This window comes from Phlebotomus papatasi, chromosome 2, assembly GCF_024763615.1.
Source record: "Phlebotomus papatasi isolate M1 chromosome 2, Ppap_2.1, whole genome shotgun sequence".
In the NCBI taxonomy this organism is placed as follows: Eukaryota; Metazoa; Arthropoda; class Insecta; order Diptera; family Psychodidae; genus Phlebotomus; species Phlebotomus papatasi.
Window position 1 is genome coordinate 29,967,664 of NC_077223.1, and position 18,008 is coordinate 29,985,671.

The following is an 18,008-nucleotide window of genomic DNA, read 5'->3' on the forward strand; positions in this document are numbered from 1 at the left end:
CAAAATTGTAGAGCGGTAAATTTCCTATAAAACTGCGTTAATTAGAAATTTCTGAAGCGCTCGAGTAGCAAAAAAAATTAAAAAAAAGTTTAGTCATCTCCGAGTACTTAACCGATTCATTACCGATTGCAATCGATGAATCGGGTTGGAAATTTTAAGACCTTTCCAAAAACTTCAAATTTAACCAACTCGGTCGAAAAATAGACCCTCTAAAGGTGTCTACACATTGGGAGCAATTTTCGTCAAAAATTGCTTTTTTGACAAAAATTTGACGTTTCCCCCTACAACGCTGCAGGGAATTTCCTTCAAAAAGCAATTTTTGACAAAAATTGCTCCCAATGTGTAGAGGCCATAAGGTAGAAAAAACTTTTCTTTCAAAAATTCAAGATGGCGATTTATTGCATCATAGGTATGTTTGGACGAAATGTTCGCTTGGATCACCTTCAAAACATGTCCAAAAATAAAAGAAATCGTTGGAGCCGTTTTCGAGAAAAGCGAAAAAAAATAGTTTTGGTGAGGATGGAGGAGATGAAGGGGGGGGAGAAAAAACGTCTAGAGATATCATTCTTTTTATTGGGGGTCAACGAAGACCGAAAGACGGTGGCAAGTTGAAAAGAAAAGTAAGAAGAAAATTGCTTTTTCTTCTTACTTCTTTCTAACTGCTTCTTCTCTGCTAAGACTATATTTTTGGGATGGTTCGAAAACGCGTGTTGCGCTTTTTTCAATTTTGGTTAGCGTGTCGTAGATCAGCAATTGTCGTAACTTATTCAATACCTTTACCACGACTTCGAGTTTTTCGCAAAGACAAACAAGAAAACGATTTAGAATCTAAAATAAGAAAACTTAAAAGTCTTTTACTTGAGAATCAGCTACATGATTCACAGTCATTAAGTTTCGGAAAATAAAAAATGGCCTACAAATTTGATGATGAATATGAAGACACAAATGCCAAGGATGCATCCTAATCCCAGGGCAATCCACTCCAAGACACTCAATTCTGTAGTTCCCGAAGGATTAACGTGGTAGCTGAGTCCCATCTGTTGAAATAAAGTATTTAGCAAAGAGAATACAACTGGAAATCCTATGAAAGACACCGACCCATCCTCCATTGTCGTTGATCCATGGCACTAGTTCGTCCTCAATGACCTCTGTGACGCCATCTACGAGTCTCGGGAGGTAGTCTGAGTGTCCCTGGCGTACGCAGTCCACAGCCAAACCTCCTGCCATCGCGAACAAAGAAATCACTTTGGCCCAGGTAATGTCACTACGGAAGAGATCCCGAGCAACGGCACTCATGAGGCACGGAACAGTCTCTTCCGATGCCAGTTCTCCTCCTGGATTTCGTGAGATCTGTCTAGCCACTCCACTGTAGACTCTTGGGTGCATTCGTTCAAGCTCTTCGCCAACCTGTACAGCGCAAAATGATACGGAATAAGGATCGTGTTATATTAGAACAGAATAATGAGATTTAAGGCTTACATAGTTTAAAGCAGGAAACACCTCCCTTATTACTTCTATTGAGGAAGTACCGAGAATACTTCTTACTCTTTGAAGGCCTAGTTTTCTCGTGAACATTCCCGCCCTTTTCAGGCGACTTCTTACATACTGATAACAGAGACATCTTCCCTGCAAATAAGATCATTTGCGTTAATAATTCTTAATGATCAGTAGGACTAATGACTCTTACCTGAGAGATGATGTCGTGGGTGGGAATCGGAGGTGCTTTCCAACCAATTGTGTTGGAGAGTTTTCTGGTGACTACATCACTGACATTGCTGAGACGTCTGCGGGCAGATGAGGCAGCTCCGGCGGCTGGATCGACGGCTAGAAGGTTGGAGGAATGAAGTGTGGCGGGAAAACTAAATTTTCTCTTCGTTGGGGGCGGTGATGTGAGGCGATCAGGCGGAAAAGGCGGTTCTAGAGATCCTTTTCCAGACATTTCCTTCCAGAATCTAAAAGGAAGTTTAAAAGATTTTAAAGTCTACAAAAATATGGGTTAGATGGGGTAAATGAAAATAATTTTGTTAAAAAAATATTCTTTCTTGAATTTTATTAAAGAATCACTTTCATCAATCATTCAATCATTACCTATTATAAATATTCAACTTTGGAAAAATATCTCCCTTCAAACGACTTTTATCAAATGCTTAAAATGGTTTGAAACTCCCATTTTTTGTGTTACGATCACGATTTTGCGTGGAATACAAAAGTGAGTGAACATTATTAACTGATTTAACCATTGGATATATTTAGAACATCTAGAACGCTGTTGCAGATAAGAATTACCATTAATTTTCGCTTAATAACTGAATGAAATACAGTGGGATCTCGATAGAGTCAACTAATTATTTCCAGGGTTTCCAGGCCTGTTGACTCCATTGGATTCGGTGACTCTATCGGAGTCCGAAAAAAATCAATTAAAATGTGAAATTTTAATATCGTCGGTTCCGAAGAAGACTATTGTAAGTCCAAAATGTAAACTTTACAGGAAAGAGGTTTAAAGTTTGACAGCTAACATTTATTTTCATTAATTTCACTGCAATTAGTAATACTTTCAGCTTTTGAAATTATTTTATCATACTTACGCATTGAATATCTTCTAGTTAACACTACTTTTAAATTAATTAATTAATTAATTAATTAATTATAGCAAAATTGTGGGCAAAAAACTCAATAATTGGGCACGCTAATTTTAAGTTTTTTTCTTGTAACTTTTGCAGGAATATCTTAATCAACATAAAATTTTGTGGGGATATAGATCTAAGGTTTCTGCATCCAATGATACCATCTTTTTATACTGTAAGTAGACTTACAATAGTCTTCTTTGGAACCGACGATATAAAGGGATATTATTTTATGTTTGTAGGGTAAAGTGATATAATTTGGAATTAATGTTACAAGTTGGACAATACGCTGGTACAAGTTGGACATGGCTTTTTTCTTGATAAATACAGTACAAAATTTGTTTTTAAGCATAAGGAACCAAATTATAAAACTAAAGCATTAAAAATATACAAATAAAAATGAAGTACTAAATTTATCAAGACAAAAAGCCCTGTCCAAATTGTACTATTGTCCAATTTGTACCACTGTCCAACTTGTACCACTTTACCCTACTAGGTAATTGATATATTTAACACGATAGTAGAATATTTTATTTAACCCATAAATTCTACACCATCTGGTCCAAAAAAGTCGTACGTTTGAGAAAAAGTTGGAGATTAAGGAATAATTTTACAGAATGTTTTTTATTATTAGTAAGTATTTTAAGTGAAAATTAGTATCCATGTGATAATATTGAGGTCCATCGTCCATCTACGATGTTAGGATAGAAATCGTGTCTTAAAGATTTCTTTTTTCACTTTTTTTAGAAGAGCTTCGGTAGATAATTGTTGAAAATTCTAATGCAATTAACGTTATTAATTAGAATTTATTTTAAACTTTTATTGTATGAAAGAAGAGATTGATAGTTGTTCTTTTCGTTATAAGATAACTATGACTCTAAACTTCACAAAAAGAGAAATAAAACTAATTTTCCTCATTTTCTTCTTCTTTTGAAAAATGGGCGCTAAATGGTTAGAGATATCTACTTGGAGTCTTCAGATGACCCCCTCATAAGTCGACTTTGGGATTATTATTATGATCCTCATTTCCTCCCTATCCCTTCTCGCCAAAATGGTTTTCTTTTGTACTTAAAATACGTCATACTGGATCATAGGGTTTAATAAAACAAATCTTAAGACAAGAGAGAAAAGACAAGAGAACTTTCAATCGGTCAAAATGCTTAAGGGCAGAATCACATTGACAGTCAAATGCTCATCATATTTCGTTAATTTACGCATTTTTATTGCAATTCTTACGCAGATTCTCGATGACCCTATTACCTTATGTCATACTCCGTGGCCCCAGGTGAAAATAATATAAGAAAATTTAAGAAATAAGGGCAGAATCACATTGACAATAAAGTGCTCACCGTATTTCGTTAATTTACGCATTTTCATTGCAATTCTTACGCATAGTCTCGATTATCGTATTACCTTATCTCATACTCGGTGGCACTAGGTGAAAATAATACAAGAAAACTGAAGAAATAAAATGAAAATGCGATAAACGGTGAGCAAAAAAGACTGTACGAATTATTTCACCTAAAGTTTTTTTTGCTCACCGTTTATCGAATTTTCGTTTTATTTCTTCAATTTTCTTATTTTATTTTCACTTAGTGCCACCGATTATGAAATAAGGTAATACGGTAATGTAAAATTTACGTAAGTATTGCAATGAAAATGCGTAAATTAACGAAATACGGTGAGGCTACGGCGAGCATTTTATTGTCAATGTGATTCTGCCCTAAAATCACGAAAAGAAAATTATTTTGTCGAAAATTGATTAGACGGATAATATACGAATTTTATCACAATATTGTTTTTTTTGTGTTAAAAACGATACATTATTGATACACCAAAACACTGATTTTAATTTAGAAAAAGTCATACAATATTATTAGTTCAATAATAATGGAAAAGTTGACTCTATCGGAGTCAATTTGGGTCCAAGTTGACTCTATCGGAGTCCGTAGAGTAAAGAAATAGCTGTTGGCTCTATTGGAGATTGACTCTATCGGCCGGCGGTCGACTCTATCGAGGTCCCACTGTATATAAAATTAATGGCTTTTTAATATAAATTTAAAAGACAGGAAGATGAATTTCAGTTTAATCGTGATTCTTATCATAATAATTTTAAAATGTCTGATCAAGATAATGTATCAGTAAGGGTGAATGAATTTTCCAATATTTTTAATTTTTTTTTTAACAATATAAAAATATGAGTTACAGCAAGAACTTCATTTTGAAAATGAACTTCAAAGTGAAAGCATTAGTTTTATTAACTTTTGTATTGTACATCACAGCAATGCAAGCTATTGTGAGTATACGATTTTCTTTTTTTTCTTTTTCTTGTAAAATATCTTTATTTTAGTTGATGTACGATGCAGTGGTAATAAAGAGGAGAATGTCATGAATTGATTGAGAATTACGGCAATATTTCCTGTTCGCTTAAATTGATGAATCGTACAACTTCTTACGGCCAAATAAATTTTGTTTCTAATTATGATATTGTGAATCCCATTGTGAGATTTGTCACGTTCTACCGATATACGGTCTACAGACCATTTTTAATTGATGCATCTGAAGATATTTGTGATCTGATTAAGAATAGAAAAGCGACACCAGTAATAAATCTAATTTGGGATACTTTGGAGAAACACACCAACTTAATTAGTGAGGGATGCCCAATGAGAAAGGTAATCGTAAAAAATACACAATTTACGAATGATTTTTGGGTAGGGGAAAGCACGCTATCTTCGGACGACTCAAGCTTCGAACAGTTCATTTTTTTCAGTGTGTTTTAAATTAATTTGGCCTATTGTAATATTATATTTCAATTGCTTGTCCAATGCCTCAAATTTCCAGAAAAGAGCTGTGTGTGAAGTTAATTAAGAAAATAGAAAAAATTGCGTTGTCCGAAGCTTGAGTCGTCCGAAGATAGAGTGCTTTCTCCTACAAGGTTTTAAATATTTTGTTGAGGTGATTCAAGAATTTGTGAAAAGTGTTAGAGTAGGGCCGGGACAGTTTCTCTTTTAAATTCCTTATATACAAAGGAAATGTTTACAAAAAAAAAAGCGTAAATAAAACGTTTTTTAAACGAATAGTGAAAGAGTAGTGTAATTAAACATTTTACCTAATTTGCTGTAATTCTGAAAATAGGGACATCTTTATTATGTGAAGGACTACAACCTCGATTTCTCTAATTTTCCTCCTGGACTACCAACTGGTGACTATCGGGTTGATACTTTAGTTAAAAACGGCTTGGACCAGAAATGGATTATAAAATTAAATATTTATGTAACTCTTTCCCGGAAACCCTTCGCAGATATTCTATGGAGTCAAAAATATTAATAAAAGCTCTTCAAAATAAACATTTTGAGATGGAATTTCTCTTGTTTTCTTTTCTGGAGAGGTTGGTCGCTAATGCTAAGACGGCGATAGCCAAAAAGGAGATATTATAATGGGTAGTAGGGGGTAGTAGTGCACACAGTGGCGGATACAGAGTGACAGTCCCAGTTAGCAAATGATTAAGAAGGCCCGGCATACCAAAAACAAAACTGAATACAAAATTGTACTTATATACATAGATTGAAGTGCCCATCCTCCAGGATCTCCGAGATTGATAAGGAGCTCTATTTAGTGTCAAGGGTGTGGCCACATTGGCCGATTATCCCCAAAAGAAACCGTTTTTCTAACGCAAAAAAGGGCTTTCTGGAAAATTTTCAAAAATAACTCCAATTTGCATTCAATTGAGCTTATTTAAAAATAATAAATCCTTAAGCACATTTAGAAAAAAACAAAATTCTCTTGGGAAATCTCTTTCGAGGAAACTCTGTTTTTTAATTCCATTTCTGCGCTGATTTTGACGGATTTAGACAAAGGGATACAAAAAACTTTAAAAGTACAAAAAAAAGATTGCATTTGAAGCTTTTGAGAATAGTGTCCCAAACGATATTCTTAGACCAAAAAAGTTTCTTTATCGGTATCTTATTTTAATCCGATTTTGATGAATTTAAGTGGTTCAAATAGCTTATACGCCTCTTCGAATAGTTTTACAAAAGCAAATATTAACTTTTCTTTTTGTTTTAGGGAATTCTATGAAAAGAAACTCCGTTTTTTTTATTATTTTGAAAAAATAAAAACGGCTCCAAAACGGCTGAAACATTTCCAAAATGGGCTTTGCTTGGTTGGAAATCCCAATAAATACGAGAAATTTTCTTTTTATGTTTAAAATTAAAAATTTAAATTAAATTAAATTTTTCGGCATTTTTTTCGTAATCTAGAAACTTGCTAAAACCACCAAGAAGACTCTTCTTTGAAGAAAATGCTGAGAATTTTATCAAAATTATAATGGAAAATGCTCTTTTGGACCCCTAAAACTTCTTCCAAGACAACATTGTAGCTTCCTTTGAGACAAATCAATCAAAAATGTCTCCAAAATTCTCTTAAACGCCCATTTTGAAAATTACAAAAATCAGATTTTTTACAAATTTTTTAATACGTTTTTTGACTTATCGATTTTTAATTCAAATTAAATGATTTTGAACTTTTTGGAAAACTTTTAAGATCCAACAAAAAATATGTCAAAACAGTATTTTGGGTGAAAATGTTAAGGACGAGACACTTTTTTCGGACCGAAAATCGACGATAAAAATGAAACTTATTAACAAAACTTGTGAAACGTCTTACATCTAACCTTGAAAAGTCCACCAGAGTCTGATTCGGTGTATTTTTTTGTCTATGTGAACGATAGGGACAAAAAGCTCAAAAATTTAAATCAATTTTCTGACAATACCAATGAATAATAATTTTCGATCTAATGAAAAATATTAAGTATAAGTATTGTAGTTTTATTTTCGAAAGGGTTTAGCTTAAAAAACATGGAAGTATAAAAAATAATTAAAATCAATTATGAATATGAGAATTTAAAAATTCGTCAATTTTGAGCTTAAATAGTTAGAGACTTGCAAAAAAAATACCCTAGATTCCTTCTTCCTTCTATTTTGCAATTACGTACTAAGATTAGAAAAAAATTAATTTAGGTAGTCAGGAAAAATTATTTTCTTTATGGGATACCGGTGTTCCAATCGTCCTTAAAGGGATAAAGCTTGCAATATTAAAGGGGGTGGATGGATAAAATTAAATTAATTAATTAACGTATAAAATATTTATTATCACTGGACATTATCTATTTTAAATGGTTTTGGTTTTGAGGAGAAAAGACTAACAAGAGAAAAAAGTTCATAGAAATCGGTTATCAAATGTTGGAGGTAAGAGTACAATCAATTTCGATACAGTAGGAGTATTGTATATCTCGACCTTAAGCTGTCTACACATTATCAAAAAATTCTGTAAAAAATGACATTAAAAAAAGTTCTTTAAAAAAAATCGCCTCCAGACTAGTGAATTTTTTTTTAAAAAAACTGGATTTTTTACAGAAATTTGTATAGTGTGTAGGCGATTTTGTAAAAAAACGACCCATTTTTTTAAAAAATCAAGGTTTTTTCTTTAAAAAAATTCTTTTAAAAAAATGCCTCTACACACTGGGACAATTTTTTACAAAACAGTTTTTTAAAGAATTTTTTAAAAAATCACAGCAACTCGAGACATTTTTCATGAAAATTTGTCATTTGAGTGGTGGAAAAAGTGTGAAAAGTGTTTGTTGGAATTCCCTGGGATAGTTGTTAGTGAATGTTCGTGGAAAATTTTCCAAAATTGCGAAAGTGCAGTGTTTTTCTACAGAAGTTGTTCCCAGTGGAATCAAAGCCAGCTTTGGAGGAACACTTTCGCTGATTTTTCTTTTGACGTTGCCGAAAGTTGTGATGTCTGTGTATTCTTGAAGATTGTTATGGTACAGTAACCTCGTGCACCAAATTAAAACATGAATGGAAAGAAGGAAATTGAAGAATTTTGGAACATGAACCTGGTAAATCAATCAAGACAATAGACCTATTCAGAGCCACTGAGGAGATCCTAGTACATACAAGAGTCATCCGTAGTTACCACAGCCCATCACTTGAAGCCCCAGAACCACCTCCCATCATTCCTCCTTTTCAACCACGATGGAAATGTTCCCATCTGGAAGCACAAGGATGAGATGGCTACAAACTTTTGCTTCCTCCATGGGACTCCTGCTTGGACAGTAGTGGATAGAGGGAGAAGGCTTTAATGTACACCGGATAACCAATAAAAGATTTCGGATTGGAAACCAAGATATGAGAATTTATTTTTCATAAAATTTATCATAATTATCACCAGTGTCCGGAATCAAATCAGTGTCATCCAGTATCCGGAATCAAATTTGTAGAGTTGCACTGGATCAATTTTTGCAGGAATTTTGGTGAAGCACTTTCTAATTATTCCTCAAAGTCCTTCCCCTCATCCACTATCATGCTCTTCCAATTGTAGTCCTGAATTTTTTGCAGGAATAGCTTTGCAATAAAATCAGCGAGTTTTTTTTTTAGCATATTCATAGTACTTACGTCAATGTTTTTGGTTACAAATACTCCTGTTCATCCAAACGTATCCATAAGTTTTCCTGAAGTCCTGAATCTTTTCCAGAAAGAGCTGCTGATCAATGGAATCTAGGATCTTTTGAGCTGCACACCTTCTTCTCCACTCTACCCATTGTTCCTGGTAACAAATTTGTCCTTCCGAGTAATTTCTGCGGTTCTTCTGATGAGCATGTCTTGGTTTCCAGATTATCGCAAAGAAAAACAATTTCTGTACATAAATAACTGCGATAGTCACACAAAATTTTTAGGGAAAAACAACATTTTGAGGTTATGTTCACACACTCCGGAATATTGATTCCACTGGGAACAACTTCTGTAGAAAAACACTGCACTTTTGCAATTTTGGAAAATTTTCCACGAACATTCACTAACAACTATCCCAGGGAATTCCAACAAACACTTTTCACACTTTTTCCACCACTCAAATGACAAATTTTCATGAAAAATAATCCCAAGCGAAATGCTGAGAGTAATCTGTCAGAAATTTTTTACAAAAATTAAGTCTAGTGTGGAGGCATTTTTTTTAAAAAATTTTTTTAAAAAACAGTTTTTTTTAAAAAATTTTTTAAAAAATTTTTTAAAGAATTTTTTTAAAAAATGCTCATAATGTGTAGACAGCTTTATATGTAATATACCAAAATCTAATCGAAATTGAAAATAGAAGCTTCGAGATATTCGAAATAGAATTTTCGGAGATCGATTTATCGTTTTTTGCGTAACTATAGTAACTGACGTACGAAGTTCAGATGTTTTGAAGAGTTGCTGTATTTAAAGAGACTTCCAATTCACTACGCAAGATTCCAATTTTGACAATTTAAAATGGAGCTAGTCATCTTACAATTTTTTTAACACCTTATAACTCAGACCAGAGCGTCGGAGAAGATCAGGTTCTAATTTTAATCGAAAGTTCTTATGCCCAGCTATAGCACACTAAAATTTGAGCTCGATTTGTATCATAAAACCTGAGTTATTGAGAAAAAAAGATATTGTCGGATCTGTCATTTAATATTTTACGCTGTTTATTCAGAGGAGACTATATACGGGGACATGAATAGAACGGACGAATAAGACGGATGGGACGGTAACTAAAAAAAGTTTTAACACTAATGATAAAAGTGAAATTCTAAGAAGCAAAATAGGTGCCTTATAGAACCGAGTATTAAACAAATCTTTTAGTGCACTTTTAAAAGACTTAAAGTGAAACTTTTCTGTTGAAATTCCTGTAGAAGCTCTTAAGATCCTTAAGAGTGCGCCACTTTACTTATAATAATCTCATTGATGGAACCAAGAGCGTTATAAGCAAATAAAAAGATTTTTGGTTCTATAATGCCTTACTTAAAGAATTCTATAAGACTATATTAAGAAAAAATTGCTTCTTGGGATATCATTATCGAAACGGAGTAAATATACAAAATTAGGGTCCGATCTGATGAAGTTCAGACTTCAGACCACAAAAGCTGAGATTTCATAATATCTCAGCTAATAATGAATGAAACGAATGAAATTTAAAGAGAAAAAAGGAAAAACAGATCATCCTAGATAACGTTCACTTATAGGGGATGGGGTCATCGAAGAGCATAAGTCGATATCTCTTACAGTTTAATTTCTAGTTCGGGGATTAGTACAAGATCAAATAAAAAAATATTTTCCGAGAAAAATGAACCAATTACCTGTACTTAAGCGGTTCATTACCGATAAGACTAACACAATCGGGTTGGAAATTTCAAGACAGTTCCAAGAAATTAATTATAAACAAATCGGTTGAAAAATGAGCCCTTTAAAGTGTTTGAACTTTGACCTTAAATAATTCAATATATGGCGAATTTTCCGGTCATAGGAAGGTACGGACGAAGTGTTCGCCTAGGTTACGTCTAAAACATATCCGAAAATTACTGAAAAAGCTTGGGCCAATTTTGAAAAAACATGGTTTTGGTAGAGTCGGAAGGAAGTGTGGGGAAAAGGAAAAACTCTGGGGATAATGTTTTTTTCTTTATTGGGGGGCACCGAAAACCGATATCTCTTAGAGCTAAAGTCCAGAACGCTGATAAATTGAAGAAAAAAAAGAGCCGGCTTGTGTATTGTTGGGGACGTAGCAAGTGAAATGATAATGATTTTTAGTCAGACGGAAGAGCTAATGAAAAAATTGCTTCCGTTCGGATTCAAAAATATTCAATGTATATTTTAGTTCATAAAGTACTGTGATTTTTCAAAAATTCATTGAAATCGAAAAAATCGTTTTAATTAACTGTAGAAATAAAGATATAAAAAAAATTGTCGACACCTCTTTTTAAAATTAAAGTCAATAAAAATGAATGAGTTAAAACTAGTCGGCACACACGTCCAAAAGCCACTTCATTGAATATCCCAATCACGCTCATTTGATTAAATCGTTTAACATTTTCTTCCCAATTCGGAGTGATCTTGCAGAAGCGATAACTTGATCAATTTATCAGCAAATTGGTTGAGTACCATAAGAAGATACACTGGGTGCAATTTACCAAGAGGTGTACATGTTGATCTTTTATACTACAACCAATTTGCAAGATGGATGTGAGTGATCTTCATGTGCGATTTCTTGAAATTCGACCATTTATTTTGCTAAAAGATCAGTCAAAAAGCTAAAATCGCAAGCAGAAATTAACGTAAATTTCCATATGGCTCGTGCTGATCACCAATGATCATTCTAATAAGGTGTCTGTCGCACGATCACGGAATTTTAATTACTTCATTGACAAGATCACTCGCGATCATGCCATTTCTTTTGTGTAGTCTGAAAAGAAAACGCATTTTTTTCTCTAGATTACCACTTCTTTGACCATATTTTCTCACACTAGAAGAGAAATTAATTGATAATCGTGAAGCACTCAATCTGATCATCACGATTTTGTCACATTTCCATTGTCTTCCCTGCACCGAAAATCGATCAATTTCCAGAATGAATAAATTTTGATTGTTGCGTGGACTATAAAAGCCAAATAAAAGCAGTGAATAGAGCCTTTGGTGGCTTCAGTGTTTAATGATCGGTTAAAGTGATGATCTCTGTGATCTTTTTAGTGATTGTGAAGGTTCATGAAATTTTTGGAGGTTTTATTTTCCTCCCTCGACCGCCAACAGCAACATCACTCCCAGAAATTATTATTAATCGCGATGAGCTTTCAAGACTTCCAGTCAATTTAAGATCGTATACCCCGACCTATACAGCGAAAGACTACTGGCCTCCAATCCAAGAATGGCCACAAGCAGCAAATCTTCCAGAAATCATTATTAATCGTGACCAAGATAGTGTTTTTAGAGATGATCAAGTGCATCAAAAGCTTCCTTCACACATCAAAATGAGCCTTAAAGAATTAAAGTGCCTTCCGGGAGTTGTGTTTCGTGCTCAAATCCACATGATATCGCCCCTTTCAGCTAATCCAGTAATAGAGAATACCTTTCTGCCCAACAATTGTCCGATGAGATACCTTGGGGACAATCTAAAAATTGAGATTCCTGCACAACATTTTCAAGAATGTGGAGTATTCCAATGTGGAGATAACTTGTGTCTTAGGCTGAGATTTCCTCACATTGAGAGTCTCAGAACATCGTCTGATGGGCTTCTAACGCTCAAGTGTCGGGCCCAAGAGAGGTTTGCAGTTCAGAAACATGCCCTGAGACTCTCAGTTGGAGAAAATTTGTCGCAAAGTAGAACAATGTCGTCGGTTATTGAAGGAGGAAGTCAGTTGCCCTTTAGGAGTCAAATTGGACTTTTTAGGCGCAATAGGGATGATGGAAGCTTTACAGAACCCCTAGCTGAGGGAGGAGAAGTTCTTCTGGGTGAGGATTTAATGCTGAAGGCTCAAGTCAAAGCTGAAGATGGTAAATCTCAAGATAAATTATTTTAGGTAAAAGTAATGGCAATTGAGGGGCTTATAAGTGACTCTCGTATTAAATTGAGAAGTCGAAATCAGCAAATCGCCGCCGATTTGTCGATAAAAATTGTGAGATCTTTGCGATTTTTGTAGAGATCGGTAAAGCGAGAGGATCTTTGTGAAGATCGGAAGTCCAGCGCAATATTTGCATAGAGACGATATTTCTTAGATCGGCAGATCGTGCCGATCTTCGTAGCTATCGAAAAATCGGAAACCATTTATACAAAAAATTGGCAGATCCTAGTGAGTACCAAATTCTAACCGATATCACTTGAGCTGAAAATATTTTCAGTTGAATTCTGCTAACCTTAAAACGATACTTGTGAGGCAGTGCCATTTCCATATATTTGGTTAGCATTTTTTTGTTTGAGAACTGCTGACCGGTCAGCTATACGACTCAGTAAAAATATGCTGAAAACGCTGGTTTTTTCAACTAACCGTGCCCGCTGGAATTAGCAAAACTATTGCTAAAATCGTGAAATCGGCACAATTTTTGTAAAGATCGATTTTATCTTTGGATGAAGAACTGGCGTGATGTGTATTGATAGGGGATTCTCCGGTGGTGCCCAGTGGATTTGAAGTAATTTCACAAAGACAAACACTTCTTCAATCTTTCCCAGAGCTTTCGGTCCTGGATGGAGGAATCGATGAACTGGTGGAGAGAACATGATGCGTGAAAGGATGAGAAATCACAGGGGAAAGAGGGGAAACAAGAAAGATCAGTTGATAACACAAATAAAAATTATTAACAGAAAGCGCCAAATCACATCAGTACCTAAAAAAAGATTACTCAAAAGTTGAAAATCAGTAAAAACAATTTTCTAAAAATACCGATCCCACACAAAATAACGATCCTCATAACGTACAAAAAATATAGTTTAGTCGAGTGAGTAGATCTTTGACTTGTCCAAAGAAAAAACGTCCTTGTATTTAAAAATAATTTCTAAAATAAATGTATAAATCTTTGTAGCCACTGAAGAAGGTCCACATCCAGGACCGAAAGCTCTGGGAAAGACTGAAGATGTGTTTTTCTTTGTAAAGTGACTTCAAATCCACTGGCCACCACCGGAGAATCCCCTATCAATCAATTATATCGGTCCGTATTAGATAAGCCAAAAATGTCAGATCGACAAAAAATCGGTTTCAAACTTTCATATTCACTTGAAAATGTCTCTGCAAGGAGATTCGAAAAGAAAAATTATTGCGACAAAATCCTTTGAAATCCTTTACATGATAATTTGTGAAACTGTCCTGTTTTAGAGGTCCGTACACAGAGTAAAGTTTTGAAATACAGTAGACTCTCGCTAATTTGGTTCTTTTAATATCGGGCTACACTCAGTCCCGGCATTAAGTTCTTATGGGATTATACACCTGACGGAATTATGCACCTGACGAAATTATGCACATACGATTCTGCAAATTTGCCTACCATTTGGAGTCAATTCATGAAATCATTTTTGAAATACGCCTAAATGTGTACTACATTGCGACGCGCGAAATTTGAAAACATTTTGCTACTTTTTCAGAATAATACTTTAATTTCTTTAAATAAGGTATTTTTTTTAAATATTCTAACCATTTATTGAAGAACTCTGGCCAAAAAGTACTCTTTGTTAATGCATTTCTAACAATTGAATCTTTTTATTTGAACTACTTTTACTCCGCGCAAAATTCGTTCTACGGCCGATTTATTCAAAAGAAAGCCCCTGCGGATATGCAAATTTTCTCGATGCATAATGCCATTTCGCGCGTTTTTTTCGGTCCCGAAAATATGCATAATCCCGGGACTGAGTGTACTTTTAAAATCGGGCGGCAGTTAAATTCGAAAACAGTTTGGTGACATGTTTCAAGTTTTATTATGATATAATCGAATGAAGCAAATATCCTTAAATTTGCCATGATTTGTCTTATTTATGATGTCATTTTGCATTACTAAGGGGTTTTTATGAAACTTACAATAAATACGGGAAAGTACTCTCCCTTCGAACGTTCATGCCTTCGAATAATGTGAATTTTCTTTTAGTTTTCCTAAGAGACTTACACATTTCTATCAAAATTGGATTATCATCAATTGCTGATAATTCCGTGATAATTTTGTGTAAATCTCTTATAAAAAACAAAAGAACTTCACATAATTCGAAGGCATGAACGTTCGATGGGGGAGTACTTTCCCCTACGCGTTATCTAAACGCAATATGTTCATGCAGATGAACAAAAAATCGTTGCATTTCAAACAATTTGACGCCCGAATTTCTCTCTAATTCGGGTAACATTTCGGTCCCAAATGCCCGAATTTGAGAGAGTCTACTGCAGAGGTGTGCAAGAACCGTTGAAACCGAATAAACGTCAAAATAAGTTTGCTCAGGTAGCGCTTTGACCATTGACGAACAAGCTTTATTTGACGTTTTTTCGGTTTCAAACGGTTCTTGCACACCTCTTGTCTACTGTATCCAGATTAAATACAAGTGGTATAGAATTCAATACCACTATTTCAGTACCATATACCCTATATTTCAATCAATTGTATTGTATTACTTCTAACAGGGGCCTCTCAACATTTCATTTTTCCATACGTTTTTGCATAGAGGCACTGAAGACTATTGACAAGTTTTTTCCTAAAGAGAATTGACTTATCAGTCTGATATATTTTGAAATCGTGCATTAAAAGCTATCTAAAAATACATATTTCATTATGTTCGCCAAAATTCTACAAGAACTACGAACAAATTTATTTAAGTCGCGGTGCAATAGCTGCAAAATTTTTACAAGGAAAAGTGAAAAATTGCTTCACTTTTTATTAGGCTTTATGGGCCCCTGCCTCTAAGCAATTTTGGGCGATCTTTTGACTGTTTTATAAATCGGTTCAAATCGATTTTGAACCGGCAGATAGTCCTGAAGGAGTTTTGAAATATTTTTGTGAAATTCACCCAATAATTTCAGGATGGAATTTCACGGGAATGTCAGATATTTCTTTGGTAAGAGCCTCACCCTCAGGAGATCTTCTGAACTCTGCTGTATTTGTAACCCAAGACGGATGCGTGAACCGCGCTATGAGGGCCATTTGTCCTGAGAATCCTTCATTTGATCCTCCATTTGGTCAAAAATTTCCTTTCAAAGCTGCCACCTTCCCCGGTATGCTTCCTGGAGAGGAACTAGTGCTCAATGTTAGGCTATTTGGTTGCCTGAATCAAAGGGATTGTTTTCCAGTAAGTTACACCAAAATGAAAAGTTTCAAGAAAAATTCTTGAAACAGACATTTTTTTTTGCAGAACTTTGGAAATTGTCGAGCACAAAGGGCAAAAAGAAGCTTGAAAGAGTCACAATCGAAAGTTTCTAGGATCTCTTTCAGAGTAGTCCTTCCAGAGATTTCTGAGAGTCCCAACAAGGTCACAGGAGGATCCCTTATCCCAATTTTCAGTATCAGTGGATTGGCTCTTGTCTGCTTTGGATGTTCAATAATTATTTGTATTTTGTGGCGAAAGAAGTTTTATCAGCAAATACATTGATTTTCCTATTAGAAAAAGTGACCTCATTTTTTTCCCGCCAAAATGGTAATCTACCAAAGTGTTAAAACGCAATATGCATATAAGAAGTCTATGAACAATGGGAAACTCACATTCAGAACTAATTGGGCATTGTTCAAACTCGCGACAGAAGATTCTAATCTCTTGGACGGTTGACACCTCGTGAAAATCGCACGCAATTGATTGCAGAAAAATCCAATTATGGCTATGTTTTTGCTTAAAATTCTGCAAATAGCGTCGAATGAAGTATCCGTGGAATGCCCTCTGCAAGGCACCTTTTTCCATAATTAATAATTAGTTGCGACCAACTTGCAATGAATAATTGATGGATTATTGTGTGTTAAGATTCAAAAAAGGTGCAGATGTTGCCATCGGTCTCCAACCAGATCAAAGAAGTCACCATCAGTCAGTGGGAGAAAATGGACTTTATGCGATTGCTCGACATTTCTTGCATTTTTTGCATTTTATTCCATCGAATATATTACTGATTTATTAAAAAATATATATATAAATTGCATTACTATTTCGCAAGACACTCTCTTGAGTGTGTGAAAGGTTTCGAACCATGGAAGATGGTTCAAAATGCAATGATATTCGTTATATTATTCAATAATGGAACTTTCAATTTTTGTATAAAAACCTTAATGGTTTTCATCGTTTTCATAGTCTTTTAAATACTAATGTAGCGTTCACAACACAGTTTTTACAATTTAGTGACATTTAAGAGGAATATTTCACTCAATGCTACTAGCGAGGTATTACGAACAACAATTTAATTAATAATTAAAGTACTATTTAATTTAGACAATCACTTTACAACAAACTTCACTTTAAGAGGCATTAGCTTGCAAATTATCTCAAGTAGAACACTTGTAGGTGGAACAAGTGATGTTAATTATATCAAGTAAAATTTAGAGGTAGAATAGACTCTTTTCCGTTGTATCAGGGGTGTTTTTTGAGACCGAAAACCTTATGGCCAAAAAGTCGACGTTAAAATTCGTATTTCTCAGACAATCAAGTAGATTTTTTTATTATAAAAAATCCGTTTTTGGAATAAATTTTTAATACTAATAAATTTGTTATTAATTTGTCATGCATAGGTCTATATTTATTTTTATTTTATAAAGGAGTTAATGAAATACAGAAGAGTTCTGTCTTAAATTCTTGAATGAAAAACTTAAAAAAAATGTTTGAAATACAAAACATAATTGAATACAGTCAAGCTTCTTAAATTCGAGCTCTTCAAATTTGAACGATTCTATGGGTTGAGTTGAAAACATTTAACTATAGGATTATGTCAAGACCCGATGTATGAATAAGAAGTACAATATTTTTTATCGTTGCATTCTCTATAAATACTACCATATAAAATGGAAAGGAAAAACATCACAAAGAATTTTTATGCAAAAATATAGGTATAACTTGAGCTTCTTCTAAAGAAAAGAAAATCCCTGGTAT

At 34.2% G+C, this 18,008-nt stretch overlaps 2 protein-coding genes across 2 annotated transcripts in view; one reads left to right on the forward strand and one right to left on the reverse strand.

Moving 5' to 3' along the window:
* Nucleotides 1-827: 827 nt before the first annotated feature.
* The window catches only part of LOC129803426 (bcl-2-related ovarian killer protein), a 45,986-nt gene continuing 28,805 nt past the window's right edge, over nt 828-18,008 (reverse strand). The window contains exons 2-5 of the mRNA XM_055849972.1: nt 1,688-1,952; nt 1,480-1,626; nt 1,099-1,407; nt 828-1,037 (exon numbers count right to left, since the gene is read on the reverse strand). Of these exons, the coding sequence (XP_055705947.1) occupies nt 888-1,037; nt 1,099-1,407; nt 1,480-1,626; nt 1,688-1,939 (858 nt within the window). The 5' untranslated portion in view covers nt 1,940-1,952 and the 3' untranslated portion in view covers nt 828-887. The remainder of the gene's footprint in view (nt 1,038-1,098; nt 1,408-1,479; nt 1,627-1,687; nt 1,953-18,008) is intronic.
* On the forward strand, nt 12,451-16,543 carry LOC129800914 (uncharacterized). The gene is made up of 3 exons (XM_055845656.1): nt 12,451-12,973; nt 15,967-16,232; nt 16,296-16,543. The coding sequence occupies exons 1-3, from the start codon at nt 12,451-12,453 to the stop codon at nt 16,530-16,532; spliced, it is 1,026 nt and encodes a 341-aa protein (XP_055701631.1). The 3' UTR covers nt 16,533-16,543.

Excerpts from the sequence above, each read along its gene's own strand:
- LOC129800914 (XM_055845656.1), top strand. The coding sequence starts at position 12,451 with ATGAGCCTTAAAGAATTAAAGTGCCTTCCGGGAGTTGTGTTTCGTGCT. Across the intron at positions 12,974-15,966 it reads TCAAGTCAAAGCTGAAGATG|GATGGAATTTCACGGGAATG; the intron begins GTAAATCTCAAG and ends CAATAATTTCAG. Across the intron at positions 16,233-16,295 it reads ATCAAAGGGATTGTTTTCCA|AACTTTGGAAATTGTCGAGC; the intron begins GTAAGTTACACC and ends TTTTTTTTGCAG.